The sequence below is a fragment of the Globicephala melas genome, chromosome 9 (assembly GCF_963455315.2).
Source record: "Globicephala melas chromosome 9, mGloMel1.2, whole genome shotgun sequence".
In the NCBI taxonomy this organism is placed as follows: Eukaryota; Metazoa; Chordata; class Mammalia; order Artiodactyla; family Delphinidae; genus Globicephala; species Globicephala melas.
The window spans coordinates 14818858-14831763 of record NC_083322.1 but is presented as its reverse complement, the minus strand read 5'-3'; the positions used below and the strand labels follow the sequence as shown (position 1 = coordinate 14831763).

The following is a 12906-nucleotide window of genomic DNA, read 5'->3' as shown; positions in this document are numbered from 1 at the left end:
GGCTGAGGAAATTTTCCTCTCTAGGCTGATAGAATGAAAATATAGCTGACTCGAAAGAATTTTATCCTTTGGATAGTGTCATCTCCCATGAATTAAACCTAGAGGATTTGCTTGTATCCACATGGCATTAGTTCTTAAAATGGACAGTTTGAAAATATCCTGTGGCTAAGTCATTGGGTTTTCAGATACTGCTAAAGATAAAATGAGAAAAGAACTTACTGGCAAGAGCATCTTTTCTGTGTACACTTAGGTTTAGTCCATAATATGTCAGTTATGTACTAAAGGTTAAAAAGTCTTAATCACTTTTCCAAATATGTGTTTTAGGGTGGTAGTTGTTGTATTGTTTTGAATATGTGTTTGACAGTTATTCTCCAAAGACTTGAACAAATTTTGATAATAGTGCATATACCACCAATTGTCTTCTTTTGCTCCAGCATTTTTAGCACAGCAGCCGTGGAGCTTTTCCTAATAAGTTTATTGTTTTTATTTTAGAATACTATTCTTATGATAGTTTTTTCTTCGATACTTGTCTCCTGAGTTAAAGCAGGGCACCACAGGTAAATTTTGAGGATGATCACAAAGGGAAGTAGCACTTAAGAGAGAAAAATTATAATTTTGTAAATGCATCTGAGCCAGAATTTCTACTGATATACCCAAAACTTTCACTGTTATTATTCAGTGCCGTATTAATCTTTTCAAACAATATTTTTCTTTCACCTTTATCATTTTTTTGCAGAATGAAAGGCACTTGAAAACCATCTTTCCTGTAATCATACATAATATATACTAAAAGTATTTCTCCAAATAACATTTTCTTAATGATCTGAAAATTAAAGTCCTACGACCTTATTAACAGGTGCCTGTGTGTCCAGGTGGATCCCAGCAAAGTAGTCCTTAAATTATAATAGTAGTAAGCTATAAGATGAGCCTAAGTAAACCTCATGCCCATTTGGAAAGCATTCCTTTCAAAAGGTCAGTGCAACTCAAGCAACCTTGACCTAAACTTAAAAAACTCCAGTGTTTACCTCTGATCAAACACTCCAGGAGATTACCCTCTGGATTTAGAACCAGTAGCCTTATGTCATATCTGCAAGACCCCCCAATGCTGAATGGGATCACATGATGAGCAGGCCATGTGGCAGCTAGAATATACTCAATCCTGGGAAACTCATCGAAAGCTTTCCCAGGTGCCAAGCATCTGATCTTTCCAGCAAAAAGGAAACCCAGTACACAGTTAGTGACTTACATGGCTTTGGTAGAAGTATAAATGGATAATGTATACCATATTAAATTCAAAATACTATTGTACTTCAGCACCTGGCAATGCAGTTATTTTGTCCTTTAAATTAACAGGCCCTGCTTATCTTTTCTGAGTGGAAGTGTAGGAAATTGGAAGGTCCTGAGAGGAAAATGTCCTCTTCCCCTGGTAGCTTTACTTTCTTTTCCAAGCTAAAGAATAGGCTCCACATTTTACTACTACACAGTAGTGTAGATGTAATACAACTTAGGGATGCTTTCAAAAAAGATTCACTCCACAGTCAAAAGGGTGAGTATATAGCCGATTGCTCCATTTATGAATTTGTGTTTCAATTTTCTTTTCTGTTACAGTGTTTAAACTTTTAAATTGGGGTTCCGTGGAGAGACTAGTTAGACAATGAAAGGAGGAACTCCCCCTTTTGTTGAGGCCTGATCTACAAGTGAACGTGAATCCCAACAGTAGGTTGCTGCACTGAAGCAAAAGGTTTTTAGGTTTAAATAGAAGGTATATTTATTTTCTGTTTATCTGTATCTGTTATGAATGAGAGAAATTGAGTGATCTGATTGACCATTAAAATTATGGACATAACCATGAGTTCAACCATCTAATTATTGAAATAGAGGCCCTCATTTAAAATAACCATGCATATACATATTTTTTGAAGTATTATATAACCTCATGTAAGTTAAGAGTTCATGTCTTTTTATTTATATTGCCCCTTCATCTTTGGTGTGAATTTACTAAAATTCACAGGTTGGTGGCTCATGCTCTTGAGTGAGAATAATGCTAGCCAATCAGATCACAGATTTCTCTGCCCATGAAGGTTTCACTTATTGTGAAGGATATCTGAGACCGTAGTCTTCGTTGTTGTTTTTAATTTGCGGGAGTCAACTGGTGCTTTGATTTTAATAAAAATCAGCTTTGATGAATTTTTACTGTGAATATTTTACCACAACAAGGTATTTTTAATGGAAAAATTACTGTATGTCATGCAGTAGAATATTAACTAGTTCGGGTCTCCATTAACTGCCTTTGTATGTTCCTCTATAAAATCAATACATATAGGGATGATCTACTAGTCCATAAAATAATAGGAAAACTTTTTTTAAAAACTCTAACACATGGATTTCACCAGCTTTAACTAAGCAGAAAGTTAATTTAGCAAACAGGAAGGAAGAGGGTGATAGATAATATTCAATCGAGGAGTCCCACCCCCCTGAAAGGAGAACGAAAAGATGCCATGAAAAATTCTACTTGTCTGAAACCTATTGGAAGAGGCGGGGCTTGGGGGGGTGGGGGGTGGGGACACAAAAAGTGGGGAATTTACAAGTCACTTTGAAAGTTTGCCTATGTTAATTTCACCTATAAAGTTTGGAAAGTTCTGATTCTCAGATATTACAAGTATTTTTAAAACTCCGTTTTGAATATTTTCTAGATGTTACATTGATGGGGGTGGGAAAAGCCTTCTCTTTGATTCTTAAATGTGTTTTTAACTAGAATAATAGTCCTAATTTGAGTCCTAGAAAAAAAAATCCTTCCTTAGAAGTTAAACATTTAGCAAAATTCTATCTTTCCCACATTTTCAAATGTGGTGTGGAAGAAAGCCTATTTTAATATCGTCTGCCATATATGAGCATACTTGTGAATGTGAATTCTTTACCCATGTCCTCTACTGCCTTTAATCCAAGACAAGTGAGCCAGAAAATTCAGTCAGAAAACAGTGGCTGAAGTCTAGTTCTCACTGAGGGGAGGGGATGGAATATAAGGATCAACCAGGGTTAAACAAATGTCTCAGCCTTGGAAGGGGAAGGTACTTATTTGAGAAGTGACATTTTCCCAAAGAAAATCAGGGCATTCTTAATAGGAGAGACAACAAGCTCAGTGAGCCACCAGGTCCCATGCTTTGGCAATGATGCTGGTTCTCTAATCTGATTGTTTAAGGCATTTACTGATGAGGGTGTATGTTAGAAAAGCCCAAAATACAAAAAGTCCAGAATAAAGGTTTTGACGTTCATCTTACAGGAGGATTTTTTTCTTTTTGCCACTATAGACTGTGCTCTGAAGAGACTTACAGAAATCAAATTTCCTTCTATACATAAAACTATGGATTCAGACAAATTCCACCTCTGTCCTATTGCAGAAAGCAAAATATGCTTTACAGAGATTCCAGTTGTTACTGTTTTTAATACCTCAACCAGTATTGTCTTTTTTTTTTTAACATCTTTATTGGAGTATAATTGCTTTACAATGTGTTAGATTCTCCTGTATAACAAAGTGAATCAGCTATACACATACATGTGTCCCCATATCTCCTCCCTCTTGCGTCTCCCTCCCACCCTCCATATCCCACCCCTCTAGGTGGTTGCAAAGCACCCAGCTGATCTCCCTGTGCTATGCAGCTGCTTCCCACTAGCTATCTATTTTACATTTGGTAGTGTATGTATGTCAATGCTACTCTCTCACTTCATCCCAGCTTACCCTTCCCCCTCCCCGTGTCCTCAAGTCCATTCTCTACATCTGTGTCTTTATTTCTGTCCTGCCCTTAGGTTCATCAGAACCATTTTTTTTTTAAGATTCCATATATGTGTGTTAGCATACGGTATTTGTTTTTCTTTTTCTGCCTGACTTCACTCTGTATGACAGACTCTAGGTCCATCCACCTCACTACAAATAACTCAATTTCGTTTCTTTTTAATGTCTGTCTGAGTAATGCTCCATTGTATGTATATGCCACATCTTCTTTATCCATTCATCTGTTGATGGACGCTTAGGTTGCTTCCATGTCCTGGCTATTGTAAATAGTGCTGACTGTTTTTGAATTATGGTTTTCTCAGGGTATATGCCCAGTAGTGGGATTGCTGGGTTTTATGTCAACCAGTATTGTCTTTTAGTGGGCTGTGAAACCAATCCAAAAAAGTTCTTACAAGTCAATGACTTAAAATTTGTTGACTTCCATTTCTACTAGTGCCTGATACTATTAAGGTAAGCAATATATATGAGTTTATAGAGGATTTCTGAAATTGAGTGTTTGAATTAAATTATGTTGATAAAATTTGCTATAGACTAATGTAATGTCTTCTAGGAAGCCTGGGTACTAGACAGTACTAGACAACATTGTAAAGTATCTTAAGCCTGGATACCTCCACAGGTATTGAAAGTTCCTAAAATCCTTGGGAAGGTGCTTAAGCATCAGTTTTATCAGTGGTTGACTGTGGTTTTCAATCACTGCTATCCTTTGGTTTTAATTATAAATTGCTGCTAACGTCAGCTTTGGTGTTTTGAATTACAGTTTGTCATGGGTTGTTTAGCTAACCCTACATGTGTAGCCTAGACATCTTTGCATCAAAAATATTTTAGCCTAAGACTTTCTAATAACTAGACTAAGACAGGTCTGCAAACTATTTAAAATGATTAAAGATGACAATTTAGGTAATCCAAACAAACTTCATTTAACATTTCATGAAGAGGGCAGTCTCCATTTGCAGGGGTTCAGAGAACAGCAAAACGGGGTGGAAGGCAGGAAGTTTTTATGAGGTAAAGAATAAGGAACAAGGAAGTAAGTACAGAGACCAGAGTTTGCTTGTTATTTGGTGATTGGCTGACTGGATATACAGCGTTTCTGGTCAAGCAGAGCATTTATTGGACATGAAAGTTATTAAGTTTTGGTTTGCCTAGGTGGCACCCCCAGCAGGAGTGGCTTTGTCTTGGGCCTAGAATGTGTCTAGTACCACCTTTTGATCATCCTCTTGACCATCTACTTTATCTTCAGTTTGCTTCTTTATATCAGGGAGAAGATCTTCAACTAAGATAAAAATTAAAAGATTCCTATGTTCTAGATTTAGAGTTGTCTGGAATATGTTTTTCTCCCCTCTGGGTACATAGTTTTATTTTTAGCTTGGGGGTGGGGGAGGGGAGAAAGCCTAAAAAGTTTCTGTCTGGCTCTGAATATCAGCTTCTAGTTCAGCCAACTTCTGACCATAAAGTTACTTTAAAAAAAAAAATTCTTTCAAATACCTTATCAAGTTTCAAACTGGACAAACAGTAACTATTCCTGGCAGTACTGAACACCACCAAAATATACTCCCAAGATCTAGAGCCACTCCCAAAGATAGCCAAAAGAATGAAGTACTTGGACAGTTCCTCTGAGAGCTGGCAACAGTTGGTAGGCTGCAAACGGGACACAACCCACATTTCTGTCCAACGATATTCTGGGGCCTGATGGTTGAGCTGCCTCCATACATAAGAACCAACAACCTGCATGTGCCAGCAGGCAGAAAGCCAAGCTCTCAGGACACAAGAAGGCAATAGCTATCCCTGGGACAGAAAGGATCAATAACCAATGAGTTCCCAAAATCAAATTCCCAAGGGTCTGAATTTGGAAAAGGAAGGACGTGAAATTTCTCTCTTGACCAGCAACTACAGGGTTCAGGAAGAGGTGACATTGGTAGGAATTCTCACTTCTGGCTGTGGCTTCTGCCAGTTTCCCCAGAACCCCATTCTGCAGACCCCGCAGAATGGACTTTATAGTGAAGAGTGTAAGTTCTGGTATCTGCCAGAATTTGACAAGGTTTTCCATGAGTTTTAATTTTAGTTTCCACTTGGCTGTTTCAGGGAATAACTGATAGAAGTTTATCAGAATCCTTCAGAGTCCCATCAACCCTGGGAGGGACCCACATGAGGGCCCTCCTTTGAGAATAGATACGGGGGTATTCAAGTTCAGGGGAGGGGTGGGTATTATTATCTTAGGTTTCTGGCCTTGGAGCTGCTGCAATTTGAAAACCAACTTGAATTTTTGTTTTTGGTCTTGTCTCTTCAGAATGGAAAGGCAATTCAGGTAAGAGGATTAGTAGACAGTGAGTACTTGGGTAAAGGAAAATAGAGGGGAGTTTTAGGAGTCACGTTGGTCTTATTGTCTTGTTTCGTTCTTTAATGAAAAATTAGCCTTTTGCGTTGAATCTTTCAATGAAGTTGATTTGGAATTTTGAAGCCTTTTGGAATCTAATGCATACCAATTAAAATAGGTGTCCCATTCTGGTTGATTTGGAAACACTTACTTTCAAGTGTGGTTCTTAAACAATATGTCTAATTGGAATGTTCCCCATGATAGCCATTGTAATGCTAGGTTGTCTTAGTGAGACTTGCCATTTTTGTAGATGTCTACAGCTTCCAGGACCACAATTATTAGACAAAATAAGCAGGTTTGCCGGAAGGTGGAGTGCTCAATTCTTTGAAACTCGAGGATCCCGATTCTTAGGTAAGCATTGGATGTTTGAGAACCAAATTAATACCTAAGAGAGGTGTACACTAGGTTGGGGATTTTGTGGTATTTTAAGTGTACCTTGTTGCACAGAACTTTTCTTGAGGTTGTCAGGTGGCGCAGTGTCAGTGTAACCCGTTGCATGACCAACTTAGCACAGGAGCCTTAGATTTAGGTGGCGAGTGCTTTAACATCTTTTACGTGTTTGATCCATGCCCACCAATTTTGCAGCTTTGGCTCAAGATTCGCATTAGCAATTGATCTATTTAATCCTTAAATGATAAGATTTCTTTTTTTTTTTTTTTTTTTTTTTTTGCGGTACGCGGGCCTCTCACTGTTGTGGCCTCTCCCGTTGTGGAGCACGGGTTCCGGACGTGCAGGCTCAGCGGCCATGGCTCACGGGCCCAGCCGCTCCACGGCATGTGGGATCTTAGCGGACCGGGGCACAAACCCGTGTCCCCTGCATCGGCAGGCGGACTCTCAACCACTGCGCCACCAGGGAAGCCCGAGAAGATTTCTTTATGAAAGTGGCAGTCACCCTAATGACTTTAATAGTATGACTTGTGCTACTTAGATTTTGTTGTGCCATTAGTTCAAATAGTACTAATTTCTTGTTTTAGTCTTCTAAGTCTCCCCGTGCTTTATGCTGTGGACTTATCTTTATGCATCCCCTAACTGCTGCCACCCATTGTAGGCTCCTATTATAGCTGTCCTAGAACTTTTCTGGGAAATATATATATGTGTGTGTGTGTGTGTGTGTGTGTGTGTGTCTGAATACACTTTGCTTTTCCTCACATAAAGTTGGTTTGGATCAGAGCTGTGTGCGGGGGATCAGAGGCTCAAATCCAAACGTGGCTTGCCCTCGGTTTTGATGAGAAAACAATGAATGTGAAGGGTTCAGTGGGTCGTTCGCCTGTGCATCTTGTCCCACAGGCCATAAGCAGTCAGCTTTGGATTCCATCTTCATCACCAGAGGCTGTTAAAGATGATCAAAGAGGACAATATAGGCAGAGTCCAAACAAACTGACACTTGATGAAGCAGGCACTCGCCATTTGCAAGGGCTCAAAGAACTGCACAGTGGGGCTGAAGGCGGGAGGATGAAGAATAAGGAACAGAGAGGTGAGTAGAGAGCCCAAAGTTGGCTTGGTGTTTGGCCAACTGGATATACTGTGTTTCTGGTCAAGCGGAGCATTTACAGGGACATGAAGGTTATTTAAATTTTGGTTTGCTGAGGCCGCACCCAGGCAGGAGTGGCTCCGTCTTGGGCCTACAACTTGTTTCAACAAAACTATGGCCTGTTAGACAAATTCAACCTATGGCCTGCTTTTATACAGCCTAAAAGCTAATAATGTTTACATTTCTAAAGGCTGGCAGGGGCTGTTGACAGAGACCATATGTAGCTCAAAGTCTGTAGTGTTTACTCTGGCCCTTTATACAAAAGGTTTCCTGACTTTAAGCCATTTGTGCCTGTAGTTCAAATAGGAATGATCTGCACCGCTATTGAAGCAGGGTATAAACCTGTCATACACTTAGTTTGCTAGTCCAGGGACACTTCATCATGGTAGCAGCAAATTCTTTTTCTTTCCACTGCAAAATGGGAGTGGAAGGAGTTAGGGGAAGAAGTAGGTGAGTCAAGTCTTTGGGGATCCCAATTTCAGAAGTCTCTACAATAAGCCTGAACAGCAGTAAAAGACTAAATCTAAATGTAAAACCTTGGGTATTTTTCTTCCACAGCATACCTGTGTGAACAGGTATGATACCATGCATGCAAGTGGTTGCTCAGCAAAGGGCATATGATTACACGAGGTAGAAAAGTTTGATGTACTCTAACGTTTTTTTAATTCCATCTTGGGAATCAGATTCCCCCTATAACATTAATGAAATATACAGTAGAAACACAGACGTTCTCTGGGAAAATATTAATTTATTCCCAGCTGCTTTGGTTATTATATACAAAACTGCAATGAATTTAAGCATATTATTTTATGAATAAGCAATTTCATTATAAAGTATGGAGGTCACAATTTACGTATTCTAATTTTAATTGTGAATTTGATGACTTCTGTTTTTTTGGGGTTTTTTTAAACATCTTTATCGGATTATAATTGCTTTACAGTGTTGTGTATATTTCTGCTGTGTAACAAAGTGAATCAGCTATACGTATATATACGTATAATCCCATATCCCCTCTCTCTTGCGTCACCCTCCCTATCCCACCCCTCTAGGTGGTCACAAAGCACCAAGCTGATCTCCCTGTGCTATGCAGCTGCTTCCCACTAGCTATCTATTTTACATTTGGTAGTGTATATATTCTCAGTGCCACTCTCTCACTTTGTCCCAGCTTACCCTTCCCCCTCCCCGTGTCCTCAAGTCCAGTCTCTATGTCTGTGTCTTTATTCCTGTCCTGCCCCTAGGTTCTTCAGAACTTTTTTTTTTTACGTTCCATATATATGCATTAGCATAAGGTATTTGTTTTCCTCTTTTTGGCTTACTTCACACTGTATGACAGACTCTAGGTCCATCCACCTCACTACAAATAACTCAATTTCCTTTCCTTTTATGGCTGAGTAATATTCCATTGTATATATAGGCCACATCTTCTTTATCCATTCATCTGTCGATGGACACTTAGGTTGCTTCCATGTCCTGGCTATTGTAAATAGTGCTGCAATGAACATTTTGGTACATGACTCTTTTTGAATTATGGTTTTCTCAGGGTATATGCCCAGAAGTGGGATTGCTGGATCATATGGTAATTCTATTTTTAGTTTTTTTAAGGAACCTCCATACTGTTCTTCATAGTGGCTGTATCAATTTACATTCCCACCAACAGTGCAAGAGGGTTCCCTTTTCTCCATACCCTCTCCAGCATTTATTGTTTGTAGATTTGATAATGGCCATTCTGAGGTGATACCTCATTGTAGTTTTGATTTGCATTTCTCTAATGATCAGTGATGTTGAGCATCCTTTCATGTGTTTGTTGGCAATCTGTATATATTCTTTGGAGAAATGTCTATTTAGATCTTCTGCCCATTTTTGGATTGGGTTCTTTGTTTTTTTGATATTGAACTGCATGAGGTGCTTGTATATCTTGGAGATTAATCCTTTGTCAGTTGCTTCATTTGCAAATATTTTCTCCCATTCTGAGGGTTGTCTTTTCATCTTGTTTATGGTTTCCTTTGCTGTGCAAAAGCTTTTAAGTTTCATTAGGTCCCATTTGTTTATTTTTGTTTTTATTACCATTACTCTAGGAGGTGGTTCAAAAAGGATCTTGCTGTGACTTATGTCATAGAGTGTTCTGCCTATGTTTTCCTCTAAGAGTTTCATAGTGTCTGGCCTTACATTTAGGTCTTTAATCCATTTGGAGTTTATTTTTGTGTATGGTGTTAGGAAGTGTTCTAATATCATTCTTTTACATGTAGCTGCCCAGTTTTCCCAGCACCACTTACTGAAGAGGCTGCCTTTTCTCCATTGTATATTCTTGCTTGCTTTATCAAAGATAAGGTAACCATATGTGCATGGGTTTATCTCTGGGTTTTCTATCCTGTTCCATTGATCTATATTTGTGTTTTTTGTGCCAGTACCGTACTGTCGTGATTACTGTAGCTTTGTAGTATAGTCAGAAGTCAGGGAGCCTGATTCCTCCAGCTCCATTTTTCTTAAGATTGCTTTGGCTATTTGGGGTCTTTTGTGCTTCCATACAAATTGTGCAATTTTTTGTTCTAGTTCTGTGAAAAATGCCATTGGTAGTTTGATAGGGATTGCACTGAATCTGTAGATTGCTTTGGGTAGTATGGTCATTTTCACAATGTTGATTCTTCCAATCCAAGAACATGGTATCTCTCTCCATCTGTTTGTATCATCTTTAATTTCTTTCATCAGGGTCTTATAGTTTTCTGCGTACAGGTCTTTTGTCTCCTTAGGTAGGTTTATTCCTAGGTATTTTATTCTTTGTGTTGCAATGGCAAATGGGAGGGTCTCCTTAATTTCTCTTTCAGATATCTCATCATCTGTGTGTGTAGGAATGCAAGAGATTTCTGTGCATTGATTTTGTATCCTGCTACTTTACCAAATTCGTTGATTAGCTCTAGTAGTTTTCTGGTAGCATCTTTAGGATCCTCTGTGTATAGTATCATGTCATCTGCAAACAGTGACAGTTTTACTTCTTTTCCGATTTGGATTCCTTTTATTTATTTTTCTTCTCTGATTGCTAAAACTTCCAAAACTATGTTGAATAATAGTGGTGAGGGTGGGCAATCTTGTCTTGTTCCTGATCTTAGTGGAAATGGTTTCAGTTTTTCACCATTGAGAACGATGATGGCTCTGAGTTTGTCATATATGGGCTTTATTATGTTACGTTCCGTCTATGCCTACTTTCTGGAGGGTTTTTATCATAAATGGGTGTTGAATTTTTTCAAAAGCCTTTTCTGCGTCTATTGAGACGATCATATGGTTTTTCTCCTTCAATTTGTTAATATGGTGTATCACATTGATTGATTTGCATATATTGAAGAATCCTTGCGTTCCTGGGATAAACCCCACTTGATTATGTTGTATGATCCTTTTAATGTGCTGTTGGATTCTGTTTGCTAGTATTTTGTTGAGGATTTTTGCATCTATGTTCATCAGTGATATTGGCCTGTAGTTTTTTTTGTGACACCTTTGTCTGGTTTTGGTATCAGGGTGATGGTGGCCTCATAGAATGAGTTTGGGAGTGTTTCTTCCTCTGCAATTTTTTCAAAGAGTTTGAGAAGCATGAGTGTCAGCTCTTCTTGAAATGTTTGATAGAATTCACCTGTGAAGCCATCTGGTCCTGGGCTTTTGTTTGTTGGAAGATTTTTAATCAGTTTCAATTTCAGTGCTTGTGATTGGTCTGTTTATATTTTCTATTTCTTCCTGGTTCAGTCTTGGAAGGTTGTGCTTTTCTAAGAATATGTCCATTTCTTCCAGGTTGAATGACTTCTATTTGTTTTGAAACGCTTAATGATACCACCTCAAATTCAAGTCTTAGATACAAAATTTCAGTCCAATTTTTGCTATAAACTTCATGGGAGAATATCAAGTATATGTTTTGTCTGATATTTATTACATATTCATATACACCTGAACAGACTTGATGCCAAGGAAGAAAGCCACCTTCCCCCTACCCATCTCTCCTAGATACACTTTGCCAACTTTAATGAATATTTTATAAAAGTCCTCTACTGATCTCTTCCCTGAGACAATATATACAGCTAACCTACTGTATTCTCATGTGTCTTAGTTTTCAAAAATACATAATCAATATTTCTTAACTACCAAGTAGTGTACTGAAATTAAACCAGGTGTTTTTATTTTTTTATACACTTTATTTATTTATTTTTGGCTGCGTTGGGTCTTCATTGCTGTGCACGGGCTTTCTCTAGCTGCGGCGAGCAGGGACTACTCTTCGTTGCAGTGCATGGGCTTCTCATTGCGGTGACTTCTCGTTGTGGAGCACGGGCTGTAGGTGCACAGGCTTCAGTAGTTGTGGCTCACAGGCTCTAGAGCGCAGGCTCAGTAGTTGTGGTGCAGGGGCTTAGTTGCTCCACAGCATGTGGGATCTTCCCCGACCAGGGCTTGAATCCGTGTCCCCTGCATTGGCAGGCAGATTCTTACCACTGTTCCACCAGGAAGGCCCAAGCCAGGTGTATTTTAAATGTGCCACAGCTCTTTGTGAAGATAAAAATATATTTTTATCCTTTGGTAGACATAGTTTTGCAGGTCTTTATTTAATTCATTTAAGTTGCTGGCAAATGAGTAATTTATTAGATAATACATTTAATTTTTTATAACGTCTTCTCCATATTCAACTATCTGGCACTAAAAACTAGTAATAGAAGGTTCTTTAATAAGCTTATAAGGAATTAAGGGTCTAACATTTACCTTTGTGTACCTGACAGTGCAAATAGTACCTTTATAATTCAGTTATTCTAGTGCAATACAGACATCATTCAGGAAAAAACGTCACATTATAAATACTTCTTTCAAGAGTTTTTTGATTACTTACCAGGTTCATCAAAATAAGAGCTTTTTAGAGTCATTCTAAAGTGGAATTACTACTATTAAACTATTGACCAGGTTGGTTCATCCAAATTATTAGGGATGCTGTCTGTGCTGTAGAAAGTTAAATTTTTTGGCATGTTTTAAATATTTCTAGGAGTTTTATTTTATCAGTCACCAGATAGTTTCATATGTTAAGTGCTCACAACACTGAGATACACACAGACACGTTTTAAGATTTGCCCAAAGACATATAGCCATTGTGTGGCAGAGCCCTCAAGGGCTACATGCCCATACAACTGTATTTATTGTATCCGCATGTGAAAGTGGTAGGGACTGATTAATGTCTTGTAAACATACATGCAAAAT

The 12906-nt window shown here is 38.5% G+C and overlaps 1 protein-coding gene across 1 annotated transcript in view; it reads right to left on the bottom strand.

Annotated features, from left to right (window-relative positions):
- Positions 1-7326: 7326 nt before the first annotated feature.
- The window catches only part of SVOPL (SVOP like), a 73845-nt gene continuing 68265 nt past the window's right edge, over positions 7327-12906 (bottom strand). Inside the window, 1 exon segment of the mRNA XM_030854408.2 lies at positions 7327-7491. Within this exon segment, the coding sequence (XP_030710268.2) occupies positions 7327-7491 (165 nt within the window).